Source organism: Clarias gariepinus, chromosome 25 (assembly GCF_024256425.1).
Source record: "Clarias gariepinus isolate MV-2021 ecotype Netherlands chromosome 25, CGAR_prim_01v2, whole genome shotgun sequence".
Taxonomy (NCBI): domain Eukaryota; kingdom Metazoa; phylum Chordata; class Actinopteri; order Siluriformes; family Clariidae; genus Clarias; species Clarias gariepinus.
This window is the reverse complement of record NC_071124.1, coordinates 21,812,588-21,830,319: the sequence shown is the minus strand read 5'-3', so window position 1 is coordinate 21,830,319 and position 17,732 is coordinate 21,812,588. Positions and strand designations below refer to the sequence as shown.

Here is a 17,732-nt window from a genome sequence, read left to right as displayed (position 1 = left end):
CGTCTCTCATGTAACAATAATATAGCAGTTTGTTATATCAGACAGAATTGTGCGCTCTTCCTGCAATGTGCCATATGGAGGTGATAAATCACTGTCGTAGCGCTAAAGCAGCTGCTGTGACGGTCTGCTTTTCTGCAGCGTCATACTGATGCTAGCATAGCGCTACCGCAACTAAGATGCAACCACAACTACTACTGGTGCCATTATTTATTTAAGACAATTGGAATCTAAGATATGAGATGTACTGAATCATTTGTCTGTAGACTGGAGACACATCTTTGAGCTCCTCAAAGAACAGTATATATAAATAATTCAGAAATAGTTTTTATTACACATAAATATTTATTGGCTATCCTGACACATAGGAAATAATGTAAATGCCAATAATCCATTTCAGCCACCCAAATATATTACCATATTAACTATTTCCAACACTGTAATCATATTTTTTGCACATACTGTAAAAACAATCAAAACATATAAGACATCTAAATGAAGTAAAATATTAAATACATTTACATTTACATTTAGGCTCTTATCCAGAGCAACTTACAAAAAGTGCTTTAATGTTTACAACATTGGATACATACTTACACTGGGTTAACTAGGTTAATAACTAAGTACCATTAGTCCAACTAATGGTACAATAGACATTTACCCTTAATTTATAATTCCTCTTGGCATCGGGTACTAAAACAAAACTAAAAGTGGCTTACTTTTCTACTTGCTACCGTCCTTGCTAACATTCTTGGGAACCAGGGTGCTATGTCTTCACAAAATGCAAAGAATTCCTTAAAAAAATATTTAAATTCGCTTCGCTTGGCTTTCCACTGACACAAACAAGTGTTGAATGTCTACCAGACGTAAATGCAACTTAGCTGGCATTCGGTTCGGCTCAGTTCATTGCTTCGCATGCCAAGGCTAATTTCTTGCTAAATTTTTGTTCTTACGGTGAAAATCCATCAGGCGAAGTTTTTATATGCTTTATTTTTTATGACTAGCATGTAGTCCTGTCAGAAATCCTGTCAGCTTTTGTTACCCAGTAGCTTCTAAACATTTTCTATGACTTTAAATTCTTTTTAAACATTCTGTTAATTAACCCATATTACTGTAGCTAAAACTATTAGAAAGGATTATTTAAAAACATGATGACATTTTTAATGACTTTTCAAAAATCCCCTCAACTTTTCTTAGCCAGCAGCTACATACAAAAACAAACAAACAAAAATTTCATTATCATGTTAAATACCTTTTAAAATGTCTGTTAATTAGCTCATGTTAGCTAGATTCAGAAGAAGGAATTGCGAAAAATCCTCTCAGAAATCCTGTCAGGAATTCTCATGCTACTGTAGCTAACAACCATTAGCCATATAATGATAATAATATAATGATAATAATATAATTTTAGCCAGTAGCAACATACAAAGACATTTTAAACATTTTCTCATTGTCACTTAGTTAGTTAGCTCTTGTTAACTAGAAATAAAAGAAGGGACTGCAAAAAATCCTGTCAGGAATTCTTATGCTACAGTAGCTAACAATAATTTTTTTATGACTAGCATTTTAATGACTTGAAAATCCTGTCAGGTTTTGTTAGCCAGCAGCTAGCTAGAAAATTATGATTTAACTTTTATCACATATCTTTTGAGGTTAGCTTACAATCCAAATTTGATTTTCAACACTTTTTTTTTTTAGCTAATTCTGCATGTGCAAACAGTGAAACGTCAGTATACAAAAATTTACATTTAAGCATTTGGCAGACACCCTTATTCAGAGCAATTTACATTTATTTAGTTTTACATTGAAGCAATTGAGGTTTAAGGGCTTTGCTCAAGGGACCAACAGTGGCAATGTGGTGATGCAGGGATTTGAACCTATGACTTTCTGGTTAGAAGCCCAATGCCTTAACCACTGACCGTACAGTGTTTGGCAGATGCCCTTATCCAGAGCGACTTACATTTTTGTCTTACACTACATCTGAGCAGTTGAGGGCCTTGCTCAAGGGCCCAATAGTGGCAACCTGGTGGTGCTGGTGTTTGAACCCGGTACCTTTCGAACCATATCCAGCACTTCAACCACTGAACTGGTGTTACACAAATGCTCCGGAAGTTGTTCAAAACTTGTTTGCGACAGTCAAGCCATGCGAAGTGAATATAAATATTTTTGTGTTTTTTTTTTTTATATATTTTGTGCAAGAATTAGTGAAGTCATAGCACCATGTGTCTCAAGAATGTTAGCAATGACAAATGTTAGCAGAGAGGAAAAGGGAGACAATTTCAGTTTGTTTTTTAAAACAGACGGTGCTAAGAGGAATCATGAACTAAAGTAAAGTAAGGTTTAATGTGTATTTATTTCATATTTTACTTTATTTTCATGTCTTTAGTTTGTTCAAGAAATCATCCCTGAAATGGATTAAATTCAAATGCCGAGGTACCACTGTACATGGGATGAATGAAACCAAGGAGGGTTCCTAGAATAGACTTTTATGTTCTAAAAATGGTTACTGTGGCTGATGAGTACTGAGTGATGAGTGATGTTCAACAGATTTTTTTTTCTTCTCCTTGTATGTACATTAAGAAACACCAAACTTTCTGTCATGGCCGTTACAGCACTCTGCTTAGAGCCGACCTAATTACACAATAGCGCGCCTAATGAGGTATTACACTGAGCCACAGAGGGAGTGTGAGTATGAAAAGAAATGTGGACCCCAGCTGTGAGACACTTTACACTCAAGTGTATTAAAGCACTCAGTTCTCAGAGTCGCCTGTTTGGGGCAAACTGTGAGAGTGGGCATGGTGTATTTGTTACCATGGCAGCTATGGAGAACATAGTAAAGTCCTTCAATCTTTGTGCTTGGATAATAGCGCATCAAGAGCAAGTGCTTATCGTCCTTACACAGGCCTTCGTGTCACACTGTCGTCTCAGTGATGTTTTGAGGCACTGATGTGCTGATTGCATGCAAATTATTGGTTTGTAAAGATTGTAAAATGATCTAATGGCAAATCTGGCAGAACTAAAAGTTGTGCAGATGAAGGCGAACGTGCAGCATGAGAAAGTGAGACTCAAATGTAGGCATCGATAATTGTAAAATTCTTGATGTGTTTGAGAGAGAGACAATTCTCTTACGCTCAACAAAGTAGGAATTAGCTTCAATCTTCCACACGATCTGGCCTTTGTGAGAGCCATTCACACCACGGTTCTTGTAGTCCAGAAAGTTCTCTGACAGCACCTCGTCTGTAAAAGAGAAAAACAATTTGTACCAACGTACCATAACATTTGGAGGGAAATGCAAATGTAATCATGGCGTAGGTCCCTATTTCCAAGCACATTTTTTCAGCAAGCAATTCGTTGATATTTATAACACAGCCAGTTGCTACAGTCTGTGTTGGCAAGAAATGTGGCAACACGTGATTAATGGATTTGTGTTTTTATCAGGTGCAATCTAATCTCAGTTGCTCAGAATGAGGGATTTAAGCGATTTCTGGTTAAATACAAGGGAGAAAGTGGGAGAGGAAACATATTTACTGTTCCTTACAGAAGGCCAGATTCAGGCTGCGTTCTTTACACACCTTTCGATATCCCATCACTCACCGATGAGATACATTCCGATCCAGTCTCCGGCGTCCACCTCTTCCTTGATGTCCCATGTAAGTATAATGTCTGGTGACTGGCTGATGGCGTAGTGGGAGGTGCTGGTGGTTAGTGTGGAGCGGCAGTGTGATGTCACCAAGTCCGTATCGCTGGTTGAGCGCTGCAGGGTAGCTGCCAGCTCCTCAGGCGCACCGTTCTGGAAGTCCACGCTGGGAAAGTGCTCGGGGTTGAAGCTGTGCCGGATAGGGTCTTTGCTCCGACGCCGGGCCTGGAACGAGCGAGAAGGCGAAGCCATGGCCGCCAGCCCGAGAAAGCGGTTCTGGTATAAGTTCTAATGAGAGAAGCAACAGAGGAGTTGGTAAGGGAAGAATACAGGATACATACACTAGTACAGATTTCGTACTGCTGACATAAATGGGTAAAATTTATTAGAGGAATTGAGACTAGTCTAAGAGGAAGCACATACAGAAAGGCAAGCAAAAAAGAAAGGGCAGTCAAGTGTCACAGATTGTATCTTTGCATTGTGGTATAATTCTGTCTCCTCCCGCCTTTCCTGTTATTAGTCCGTTGCCCTATTTTGTTCACCAGTTATGTGTGTTTGACAGCAACAAAGAAAGAACCAGAAATATATATGACGAAATATATATGGCTGAAGTCCTCCAATAACAAAAATATGGAAGTTAAGTTACAAAGAAAAGTTCCTCATTTGTTCATGACTGCAGCGATTTCTCTGAAAATATGGACACGTATTGTGTTTTGTCTTTCTTCATATTGTCCACCACATTGTCCTCTAAGTAAAGCTAATTCTAATATGCTGAATATTTTCCTTACCTATTTGGGCTGTTCCTGGAACTAAAATCTCTTTAAACCCAGGTAAAGTCGAGACTAGTAAATCCCTTAGTTAGTAAATCCCTAATGATGCTGCATTGAAAATAATGTAAACCACAGAGAGTAATTGTTTCATGGCAGCTTTTCTTATGTAGTACATTTAAAATGAATTATTTCTGGTTTCCGCAAACTGAATTTCATAATGATCTAAAATTACTCATATTTTGTGTACAGTGGGTGCAAGAGCTATAATTCTTAGATTGTTTGAAAGAGGAGGCTTTAAAGCTGTTTATTTTGTCAGGTCCCAAACAATGCTTTTTTTTACCCCCAGATTTTCCTTCTAATTTGGTCGTATCCAATTTCCATTCGTTGATAGAGGGCGCAGATCTTTTCAAGCTGCTCGCTCATGCAACGTTAAAGGCGGCTCGAAGGACAGCGTTATCCACTCCTTCCACTTGCGTGAGCTTACAGAAGCCCATAATTAGCTGTGGGCCGTGATTGATGTGAGAGCGCTAAGTGCCTCCCATCCCACCCCGCTCAGAGAGCTCGGCCAACCAGCTCTCTCCAGGCCCTCGGCTGCGGGAGACTACAGCATCACCCCGGAATCGAATTTGATTACATTGTGGTGTTTATTTATTTATATTTTTCTGAACAATCCCAACAAGTTAGCTAGGCATCAGGGTTTTCCTTATCGAGGCGGGCCGAAGACCAATAAATGGTGCAGCATTCTACCATCGTAGCTCGTCTTCGGCCCTCCCCGATGCTTTTCCTCATGCTCTACTCCCAGCTAATAATATTTATATTATTATTAATAATCAATCTGGTGCTATCAGGGTGTTCATTAGGGATCTAAATCTACATCCAGATTTCAGCTTTGCTGAATTCCTTTATAGAAATATCTACTGTCAAAAGCACTACTGTATATAAATTAACGAACAGAAGAGTGAAGAGTACAGTCAGACCTACCACAAAGAAAAAATAGTAAAGGGAGAAGAGGAGTGAGACCAGTCTACCCTCTGTGCTGCGTCAAGCATCCATTAAAACACAACCTCTTTCAATTTATACGCTTCTGAAGATCCTTAAATAGCCACCCTGTCTATCCGTCCGTCTGTCTGATGCAGCAGTTTTTAGATTCGGTTTTGTGTGTCACAGCCTGCTTTTCTGTCTGCAACGTGGAGTAAACTGCTCGCTCTGTGTCTAAGCCTCGGGCGCTCTCTTGGCTATGTCAGATTGTTTCTCTCCTTGTCTTCTTGTCTTCATCTGCTCCGTCTGGATGCTCCAAGTAAACCGTCATCTTCTCCTTCTCCCCGTGGCTTAGTTTTCTTTGTCCTGTTCTGCCGAGTTGATTTACATTTTGAAAGAAATATTTCACCTAGCAATGCAAACGCCGGAGAAAAATCCATCAGGTGAAGCTAAGTAGCAGGATTGCATTCCCACAGAGCAATCGCACATTAGCGCATATTATTATTAGTCATTTTTTTTTCCCTATTGCCTGGCCTCCTCTCGTAAGTGTGTCTGGCACAGAGAAGAAGAAAATGAAGAAGAAGAGGAAGGCACGTCTTTCTATTGTGCAGCCTACAGAGCGAGTATGTGTGGGCTGTACTCTGTACTGTGTTGATTCAACACTAAGCAAGTCCTTGCCAATCCCTTACCTTTTTAGAAAGCACTAAGATACATGCGTGTCTTGAAAAGAGCATGCTCTCTGGATAAAAGATTCTCAAGGTGCTTTTAATTGGTCCTTGAAATCCTAAAAGATTTCAAATCTCCATTGAGGAAGTCTCTTCACATGCACAAAGGACTCAATGGATCTGGCTTGCCAGCCGTCACACTTTAAACGACACAAATATTTTTCGTACAATCCGGCTAATGAGATCATCATATCAGCTTAATAGCACCTGACCTTTCTATATTAAATAAAAAATCCTTCCAGCTTCCTTTGCAATAACACACGTGGATCTGCCCATCAGCCAGGGGTTATAAATGTGCGACTGCCAAAAAAGTCGATTTCAGTTGGAGTGTGAGCAAGGAGAGATAATACGAGAGCCGCGGGGATGGAGCACACAGGCTGAGACCTTGACCGGCGCTGACGGGAATGTTGCACTAAAGGCTCAGGGCCAATTTGTGCACACATCACACTATATATAGCTCGCCAGGATCAATATTGTGCTGCGTTGTACCCGTGTGTGTGGATAAGCATCCAATAATAAATTCTTGAACCATTTATGAGAGTCAAGGATGAACTCTACATATTGATTACCTTTCTTTCATTTTACAAGAAATAATTTAGGTAAAGAAAAAGAGAGAAAAGAGGCTTCCCTCAAGAAATGTTACTTGTAAGTACCACATGACTGTATAGAGTACCAAGGCACAGTGGTACTTACTGTGGTACTTTAGTGAGTACCATGGCGGTCTATGGTACACCATTGTATTTTGGCGAATATCATGGTAATACTATGATATGTACCACAATACTTGGTACATAACAGTGAGTGGGAATTGAACCTGGACCTTCCGCATGGGAAGCAAGAAATCTACCACTGAGCCACCCTGGTATGTTTATATATATTTGTACCATATTAGATATGTACATTGTTCTACGGTATGGTAGAACAATGTACCAAACTATAGTCCATGTACCATTATACTGTACCACTGTATGTTTTGTGGTACCATAGTACCATGTACCAATATTGTACCAATCTTTTACCATAGTGTGGTACATGTACAGTATTATATGGTACTGTCAAAAAATAGAATTGTACTAAATACCATGGTAAAGGAACCACTGGACTCAATTTCTTATATATATATTATATATTTTAAATATAAATAACTGTAATATACAAAATATTAAAGTGTTACACTAGGGATTGTGCAACCGAGTGGGTGGTCACTGTTGAGCTTTTTCAAGCAGTTACTTCAGTTTATCAGAGTCAAACTTCCAGCCGGGACGCTGTAGAGACTTGAGAAGGTGACACATTGCAGCGAGCAGCAGGCGCAGGATGAGGTGAGGTTGGGGTTATATCAGTGGCCATAACACTTCTCAGAGTCAACAACACTACCAGCGGGACGCCAAACACACACACATGTCATGGGTTAGAGTCTGACTGAGATCAGCATATTGTGAGGAAATCATCGTGATAAAGCTCTTTAACATACAGCTATAAGCAATTGATTATTGCACAGTGATGTATTTGACCAAAAGCAGTCAGAGGATGTATATTAATAAAATTAGGCCATGTTAAATGTAAAATATTTTCAATGGAAAAATAATGTTGTACTAATAGGTCTATATCGATCATACTTAAAAATCTTTTTAAAAAATTAGCTACCTTGTATTTTACACTTTATTTATACCTGTCTGTCTGCATATGCTTGCTCAGAATAATAGCATTTCTGATCATTACTGCAAGATCTACATTAGCGAGTACTCACTAACAAGAGCTCCATTACTGGGTCAGTCTGGCCTGACTTCATTTGTCCCACAAAATAACATCATTTGTCTATTTTTTGCTTTAGATGCTCCACCCATGGATTTATCGTCCATATACTGTACCTTGTATATATGTTTCTGGCTACAAGCTACGGAATCCCCATGGCTGCAATCTGTGCACTTTCATGCAACACGATAAGGTTTTCAGAGCAGGGTTTAGTCACTGGACTGGAAATGTTGAAGAATCCCAGTTTTAAAAGTATTTAAAGCTGGTCTGCAATGGTTAATATAACTGATGAGACTCTGACCTACTATAGGTTAAGGTCTGCGGTTGGTCTGTCAAATTGCAATGAAAGTATGTAGATCTTGGCCACGGTGTTCTTTTCATGTTTCCTAAATGTCTTGTCTATGACTGCAATAGCCCTTAAAGTCAAAAAAGATCTGACATCCCAATTTGATCCTTTTCAAATCTACAGATACTGTATGTGACAAATGAACAGTTTGACAGCGAAATGAGATTTTCAAATGAATCAAGATGTATTGCGAACTGATAGAAATTATTTTGTGCATTTTTTTTTCTTCAAGTCACAAGGGTGTTAAAAGCACAATCACCAAAATATTACGCCAAAATTGGGTTATATAAGTGTAAATTTTGTGTAATTTTTCAAAACACTACAACTTCACAATTTTGTCACAATAAATAAATCAGTATTAATAATATGGTGCTTAAGTTTAAAAAAACAATCTAGCTTTGATTGCGATGTTGTGGTGTTAAGCAGCAAATACAGCTAGTCCCCGACTTACAATCATTAGAACTGAGTTATGAATTTTCGCGGATATGAACGGACCGAGGTTTTACTTAACTGACATTGCAATGCAGCAGATACCAATATGTGCAATTATATACAATATTTTCAGTGTGTAGGTAAATGTATCAAATGTCTAACATCCGGCATATTGTATGTGCGTGCTTGTGGGAATAATGTAAATAATCCTAATTTTGGAAAATCCTCAACATAACAGATCTTACAGTCCAATACTTTTTTTCAGCGGAAGACAAAATGGCGTCCGGGATTCCTCTCACGATTTAAAGGTGAAGAGACAACATTGTTACATTTGTGTGAAATTAATTTTCTTGGTTGATTATGGTTTTTAGCCACATGATGGCAGTATGGGAAGAGGAGACAGATTAAGTCAAGCGGATCGGTATGCTTTACATTTTATATTCATGTCAAAGGCTATAAGACTCACTTTGTCAGAAATAAGAACAAATCGGACTTCTGAGCATGCTCCCAGAACGGAACTCGTTCGTAAGTCGGGGACTACTTGTAGTGACGGGAAATTAGATCAAGGAAAACCGATCATAAGAAACACAAAAACCTCAGTTTACACCATCGTCAGCTTCCTCCTCTACCAGTATTAGTTTGACTATTATGATATCATAGTGGGGGTATACACCGTTCAACAATCATGCATATTTCGAGTTTTGCAATGTTTGCTCTGCTTCACTATAGTACTTTCACTACAATATCCCACATAGTTTCTTAAGTGTTCGAACAACATCCAAATCACATATTGTCTTATCCCAAAGTGCCAAAAGTCGTAATCTGCTGTCATGCTGTTCAGATGAACTGTTGCTTATAATATGAATAACTCAGATTTCATGTACAGTACTGTTCAAGATTTACAACTACTAGTAAAGAATCTTTCTATTGTTTACTATTGAAACTGAGCAAGGTCAATCTAACAGCATGGATATGATTCCGTATTACTGGTGAAAGAAAAAAAAAATGACTACACGTAAACATCATTGTAAATATTCTGAATTGTACATCCGTTTTGTCCTACATTTCTTTATACCTCTCTTCCTTTTCCAGATGGTGATTCCCCCACATTACGCCGTCCACGCTGTAATCAACTGTGGGCGGTTTGTATGTACAAGGGTAATAGTGGCTCGACGAGCGCGCCTCACGATCACGGCAGGCCCTGATAAATTAATTATGATTGTTCAGCATCCAGAAGCAGATTGAGTTAAGCCTCACTTAACACACTCCCATGTTTCCTGTCACAAGGGTTCATTACTCAGATAGACACAGAGGAGAAGGGGAGCTGGCACATGGCCTGCTGGGAGTACGTCAGTGGGGGTATTGAGGAATCTGTGCTGAGACTAAAAAAAGAGAAAAGTGGTCCATACTACAGTACTGTCGTATCCTGATATGCGTCAGGCACTGATGTCAAGGTGTGTCCAATATTATGTTCAAAGAACCACTAAGTGTACTTCCTGATCAAATGGTAATCAGGTGGAACCGGACATGGCTCCTAATTGACTGGAATGAAATGTTGCACCATGAACACCCCCTGCTTCAGTCTCAGCATCCTCAACCGTGGCACGTGATGCACTGGAGCTTTATTGTTGTAGGCCTGTGTTTGAAGAAATTTCTAGAACTGGTTGCAAAGCGTTGATACATGTACCCTTGCTGAATAACCCCGGGTCATCTAATTCACAGTCTCTCTCTCTATATATATTTTTTCTCTATCTTTCTGTTATTTCTCCATAGCGATTTCTCTTGGCCTTCTTTTCTTTCCCATAGTCTTTATTTCAGTGAAGAAAAGAAAGGTGCAGCGCCCTTTCCTTGTCAGCGTCTTCTCATTCCCTGCGTGACTCATGACTCCATGCATATTTAAAGTGTGTAAACGGTGAAACGTCTCTCTCTCTCTCTCTCTCTCTGTCTCGCTCACTGACCTATAAAACACTCACCTTCACTTACTCGACGACCAAATCTATATCAAATCACTTTCAAGAGCATTCAACCTTCAAATCAGAGTCTTATTCAGGATTCACAGACTTCCTCTCAGCTCTTTCATTCCACTATAATAGGCGTCTCAATGCACATGGTGACATTTTAACCTTAGTACTGAAAACTACAGGCTTTGAAATGTCTGAAATATACACATGCCTTAACCGCGCAGCAAGTTCGTAGACTGGAAGCAAAAAAAAAAAAAAAAAAGAAAAGGCAATGATAAACGTGTTCAAACTATTTAAATATGTTTCATCCCATTTTTTCAGAAAGAATTCAAATTCTAATTTTATTTCTCACATACACAAACATACACGGTATGATATGCGGTGTGTATCTGTCCATGACCTAAAAATTAAAAGAAAAATTGAGAAAATGATAAAATGATAGGAAATAAGGAATATGAAACAAGAATAATAAATCTACAGAATAGAAAACTTATGGCTGTAGGCTGTGAATTTTTTATTATTTAGATAATAAAAATAGAATTGAAATGGAATTGAAATGAAAATGTCATGAGCATAGAAGCATAACAGTGTGCAAAGTATGTGCAAATAAGAAGCTCCGCCCACACGCTTAACCACATGGTAAGAAATTTTTCGCATTTGGCTAGGAAGGTTTGAGCAAGGCTTGCAAGAATTCCTTATTCTATATGATCTCTTTATATATATATATATATATATATATATATATATATATATTTGTTTTTTTTCCAATTTTCTCCCTAATTTAGTCGTGGCCAATTCCTCCCCGTCACTAGGGGGCTCCCACATTAAGGCTACTACTACCATTCAGCCGGGAGGGCGAAGACTATCACGTGTTTTCTCCGATCCGCGTGACGTCAGCCGACCGCATCTTTTCGAACTGCTTGCTCACGCACCGTTAGGGGCGGAGTAACACACTCGGAGGAAAGCGCTAGCCGCTCCTTCCGCGTGCGCGAGCTCACAGACGCCCCTGATTGGCTGTAGAGCTGTGATTAATGTGGGAGCGCAAGTACCTCTCATCACTTCCCCCTGAGAGAGCTCGGCCAATCAGCTCTCTCTGTGCCTCCGGCTGTGAGAGGAAAACAGCATCACCGGGGATCGAACCGCTTTACCACTGCGCCACTGGGAGACGCAGAGTTTGAAAATTGTTACACGCTGGAGTAACTTATAGTCTGACTATAACTGGTAGGATTTAACCCCAAATCAGTGAAGCGTAAAAAAAAACCCAAAAAGGGTTAAAAAAATCATGATTTTGAGTCAATCGCACTTTGATTCAATATTATTTATTAACCAAGTTGCTGCAGCAGGGCCCTTGAGCAAGGCCCTTAACCCTGTCTGCTCCAGGGGCACCGTATAACCTGACCCCAACCTACTAATAAAGGAGCACAAAGAATTTCACTGTAATGCTATAAAGCGTGTACCGTTGATTGTTTAAATGTCAATTCTCTTACATAGCAATAATATTTTCTTCCGCCAAATTTTAGCAATGTACAAACCTATTTAAGCTCAAACGAGGATAAAGAAATAAACAGTCACAAAATGAGAATATTTTGCAACTGTTTTTCAGAAGAGTAAAGTTGTTTTTTTTTTGCCAAAGCTGTGGTATATTTTCAAAGAATTTGTCCGTTTACTGTTTGCAAATTTACCTAAATCATTTTGTGTGACTCAACGCATCAAATCGACTTACAAAGAACTTATTATTAATTTAATCGCCCAGCTTTAGTCGCTAATGTGAATGTACTATGTTACTGACGTAGTACAGACGAATACTGCAATAACAAAACAGAAAAATGCAATATTGGCCAAAATAATTGAAAGTCAATCAACATCATCTAAGCAATCAGTTTTTTTTATTATTTTCCAAAAAACTATCTGAGATACATGAAGCTCTAAAGCTTTATGCACCATTCATGGCGATAGTAAATGGGATTTAGTCACACAATCTATATATTACCTAATGACGCTACTCCTCCACCCCCCATATTGATCTCTATCCTGGCTCGGTGAGTAGGCAGGTGGTTATTTTAGCAGGAAGTGCAATGAGCAAACAAGACTCTCTCTCTCTCCCTCCCCCATCACCTCCTTCTCGCTCCCTGTTCACCAAAATTAGCGCAGGATCAATAAACAGAGCATCCGCAGATCCTGGTCCGCATGCAGGGTCACAGCGGAGTCGATGTTAATCCACGCCACCGCCGCATCTCTCCTACCTTGACAACAAATACGGGAATGCAGGTGGAGCTGGACGATTAGGAACGACCTCTAGATGTTTCTGCAACTTCGGTTTTGCTATAGCATACAAGATTGAGAAAAATACTCTAGCATGCATACTTCATCACAAGGTACTGTAGGGCAAAAGAAAAGCAGGGCAGTTACAGTGTTATACTGGATGTCACATTTTATTGATTAATAGTGCTTAGTATTGATTTGGATAGTCACTAATTGCCCGAACAAGCTTGAGATCAATGAGAGGTAACTTATCTGGTCATGTGACCTTGCACAGATCCATATTTAAATTTGATTATATGGTCAATATATGTACATAAACATATATACTGTATATAGATTTTAAAAAATGATTATGTGTTTTCCGTAACAACTGATGCAAATACAATCGTCAATCAAATAAAGGTAGTTCTCCCTCTACAGAAAAGTCTTCAAACCTCTGTAGTGCTTTGAAGCCTCTTTTTATTTAGTTTTTTTACCATGTTTGCAAATTTCACAAATTAGCTGAATACCTTACCAATCAATAATTGATGAATTAATAAGTATTACCGCGAACACATTTTTAATGAGCAATGGTCGCCCACTGCATAATTTTTATCTTCAATGTCGGTTTCCTCTCCTTTCAACTTCTTCATCCGTCTGTGCACATTACTCTTATCGATGGTGTCATCTCCGTAATCAGTCTGTAGCACAGTGGGAGACCATCAACTTCGACAAAGGGAATTTTCAAACAGGATTCTAGAGTTGCATTTTCAACGATGGCGCAAATCCATCCATTTGGATAGAGACTATATTAAATAGTACTTTTGTATAGAGGAAGAGTTAATTTACCAACATGTGCACTTATGTCAGTTAATAAAAATGCCATGTATGTATGCCATTGAGAAAAATCTGGAGAAGCCATTTCTGCCAGATGGATGTGATGTCCCGCACCTATAGAGGTGACATAATAATCCATGGAAACAATGGGAACAATGGAAAATTGAGAAACCTTCTGTTTAGCCTTATTAAAGACCTTAAGCAAATAAAACAAACTCCACAAAACACATGGAATTAATATGGATGTATGACATGGACAAATGATACCATCCATACATCTATTCATGTCTATACCAATTACCGTCTCAGGGGGCCTGGAGCCAATTTAAAGCACAATGCAAGTCTTTAGACTGTGGGAGGAAACCAGCATACCCAGAGGAAACACGCCAATCACAAAGAGAACGTGCAAATACCACCTGAGATATAACTTGAACCCCCAACCCTGAAGGTACAAGTTGACAGCGCTAACCACTAAGCCATCACATCTCCAAAATGATACTGCTTTGTTCGAAAATCAATTAGTTAATATTTAAATATAGATCCAAATGGACAAAACTGATTGATTTGTGCCTTTTTTCTTTTCTTGCCTCCTTTTCATACTTCAAAGCACTTCAATTTGGCAATCATGAACCTACAAGGAGGGTCATTATTAAACCTGATCAGATTTTAAATAGCCCATAAAACCTCACTGTTATTCATTTAGTCCTGGTCTAGTGCCCAAATCCTCTCCTTAAAAAAAATATTAAACACTAACACTCTGTACAAAATCTCTCTCTCTCTCTCTTCACCCACTGGATATGCACTGATTACACAAAACATCGAATAAAAGCATGACATCATCGGTATTCCTCAATTCCCAGCCATTGTTCAGCACCATACAATACTAGAGAACACAAGCAGCAGCCTTAATACGTTTTATTACATGTTATGTATTTTAGCATTAAACTGTGCTATGGATATCAACTGCCATTACTGATAACGCTCACAACCCAGCTCAGGGTCGACACTAAAGGATCAAATTACACGCTTCAGTGCTCCTGGGTTACATCGTCAACATGTACATCAGCGTACAGGCTTCTACATGCTGAGAAACATGAAGAAGAAATTATTAATTTTATGATGGAGACGAAGATGTGACTACAAATAGCAAACTATGCTTAAAGAGGTGTAGTAATAAGAAGAAATTGCCACACGCACACACACACACACAAAGCAGAGTCGACTCGAGGACTAGGATGCTCAGACCCTAGGGCGAGAAATCAGTCATGTATCTTTGGTAGCCAGGGTAACCAGCTGGGAATCCTGGATTTAAAAAAACAACAAAGCACTGACTGAAACCATGCCCAAAAACCTTGTCCTAGAAAATCAGTTTCTAGAGGGTTCTTAAGGCAGGTTAGGGTTCTAAATGTGGTGGCTGTCTACACAGCTTTTGTTTAGAACAGTTTTTAAAAGGGAATCCCCATGTTGTAAGGTTTCCCCCAGAATGACAAAGCAAACTTCCCCCTAAAAGGTGACAATCAATTAGCTTGTGTTTTCCCCTAGTAGACCTAACCTAGGTATCTTTTAGGATCATCTGTTCTTGGGTTCCCACAATATGACAAACCAAAGAACCATTCAGGATGCGCTATTCCTGATTTCATTCAAAGAGAAAAACCAAAGAACCCATTAAGAAAATGCCTTGTTATTATGTCTCCCTAGAAGAACTAACCAAAGAACCCTTTGCAAGCCAGTGTTTGTGGGTTCTCACCATGAGGTACACCTAAGAACATATTAAATTCACTCTTGTTGGGTTTCTACAAAGAAACAAAACTAAGAACCTCAACAAATCCTCAAATAATGGGTTTCCGAACCCTTATCCAGAGCAACTTACATTTTTATTTATATTTACAGTAAGCATTTGAGGATTAAGGGCCTTGCTCAGGAGCCCAACAATCGCATCTTGGTAGTGGGGCTTAAACCTGGGACCATCTGAGCATTAGTCCAATGTCTTAACCACTGAGCTACCCATGACATTTACAAGGAGACAAAGCAAAGAATCCTTAAGAACCCTTTGGTTTTGCCTTCCCACAAATAGCCAACCAAAAGATCCCTTAGGAACACTCTATTCTATGTTTCCCCTACAAGAACACACCAGAGAAACGTATACAAGACTCTATCGTTGAGTTCCCCATCAGAAAAAATTAAGAACCCTTTCACATGCTATGTTATTAGAGAAGCAAACATAAGAATGTTTTAAGTTCCGCCGTTATTGATTTCACACAAAAAGACAAACCCCTTTACAATGCTCTGTCTCTGCATCTTCTGTTGTCGGGTTGGCACAAAGTGCTCTATCAGAAAACCACTTTAGGATGCTCTGCTGTTGGAATAACTAACCTACAGTAAGTGCGTTTTTAGGTTCCTTTGTTGTTGGGTTCCTACAAGGAGACAAACCTAAGAACGCTTTATGATGATCTGATTTTGGGTTCCATTAGAAGAAAAACCAAAGAACGTCTTGGGATCCTCTGTTGACAGGTTCTTACAAAGGCATCTACAAAATGCTCTGCTGTTGGAGCTACAGTAAGTGTTTTTTTATGTTCCTCTGTTGTTGGGTTCCTAAGAACCTAACAAACACAACTACTAAGTCTATCAAAAAAAAAAAAAAACATTTAGGATGCTCTGTTGCTAAAAGAACAAACCTAAATGAGTTTTTAGTTTACACTGTTGGAGACAAACATAAGAACCCTTTACAATGATCTGTATTTGGGTTCTACTAGATGAACAAACCAAAAGAACGCTTTATGGAATAACTAACCTACAGTAAGTATGTTTTAGGTTCCTCTGGTGTTAGGTTCCTACAAGGAGACAAACCTAAGAACGCTTTACGATGATCTGATTTTTTTGTTCCACTGGATGAAGCCTTATGTATTCTTCATTCATGGGGACAAACACGTGAACAAACCTAGGAACTTCTGTAATAGGTTCTCACTGAAGCACAAGCCACAAGGAACCTCTTTTTTTTTTTTTACTTTCATTCACCCTAGAGGTGCATTATGGGTATTCTATGCGTACTGGAGGGCATCACTTGGGGAATGAGCCTACAGTATTGCAGTGCATTGTGGGATCTCATGAGCACCCTGGATACACTATAATTAGAAAAATAAGACACTATATAGTGGATAGGGCGCGGTTATGGACATAGGTTTGAAAAAAAAAAAAACGCAAGCAACAAAGACAGGCTCCTTCCTGAACCGCATAATTAACATACTGTATATTCTAGCAGGCCAAAATATTAGGTTACCTAAAAGCTTCATGTATTGATAACGTCGTTTCGGTTAGTTTAGGATGCATCCAATGAGAGATCCTTAATATCCTTTCTAATTTCTAATTGCGGTTTCGAATGCGGCCAAGGTGCGCTATAATAAAGCTCTCTCCGCTCACTCACCTGAGTCAGTATCACCTGGCGGTGAATCATGCTCCGAGAGCAGAAAAGCTCCTCAGTCTCTGGAGGCCATGTTACTCCATTAAACTCTCAAACATCCCACAAAAGCGCCCCGATCAGCCCCGCGCTAGCCCCCGTGTGCTAATGTGCTGATGCAGGGATGCTCCAGCCTCCTCTCCCTGTTTCCTGGGTACCAGCGCTCCGCCACCAATAAGCGCTCCGGCCCTCCGCCCCGCCTCTACGCACCCACCCGGGTTGCCAGATTTGCACCGTTTTACCCTGATTTTTGGTCCAATATATAAAGTACGTCATTCTTTAAAGATATATTACACATCAAAGATAAAGAACAGCAATAGATGTATCATTATTGTAACGGCTGAATGTTTAAACCGTTATTTACACAGTTATTTCGGTTAAATCATATTTTGATACATTTTGGCACATCTTATCCAAATAAATTTGCAAGAAAATATATCAGAGTGTTCTTATTGGCAAAATCTTCTGAACTGGTTCAGGAAGACGGATTCAATCACGTGACTATGAATGACAAAAAGACATGCAAAAAAAGGAAAAACTGAGGAAAAAAAAAAAAAATATATATATATATATATATATATGTATATTCTGTATATAAGAAC

General features: G+C 39.1%; 1 protein-coding gene across 1 annotated transcript in view; it reads right to left on the bottom strand.

Annotated features, from left to right (window-relative positions):
* The window catches only part of hecw1b (HECT, C2 and WW domain containing E3 ubiquitin protein ligase 1b), a 48,396-nt gene extending 31,193 nt beyond the window's left edge, over positions 1–17,203 (bottom strand). Inside the window, exons 1-3 of the mRNA XM_053487027.1 lie at positions 17,098–17,203; positions 3,592–3,922; positions 3,127–3,234 (exon numbers count right to left, since the gene is read on the bottom strand). Coding sequence (XP_053343002.1) covers positions 3,127–3,234; positions 3,592–3,922; positions 17,098–17,127 — 469 coding nt within the window. The 5' untranslated portion in view covers positions 17,128–17,203. The remainder of the gene's footprint in view (positions 1–3,126; positions 3,235–3,591; positions 3,923–17,097) is intronic.
* Between the last annotated feature and the right edge of the window lie 529 nt (positions 17,204–17,732).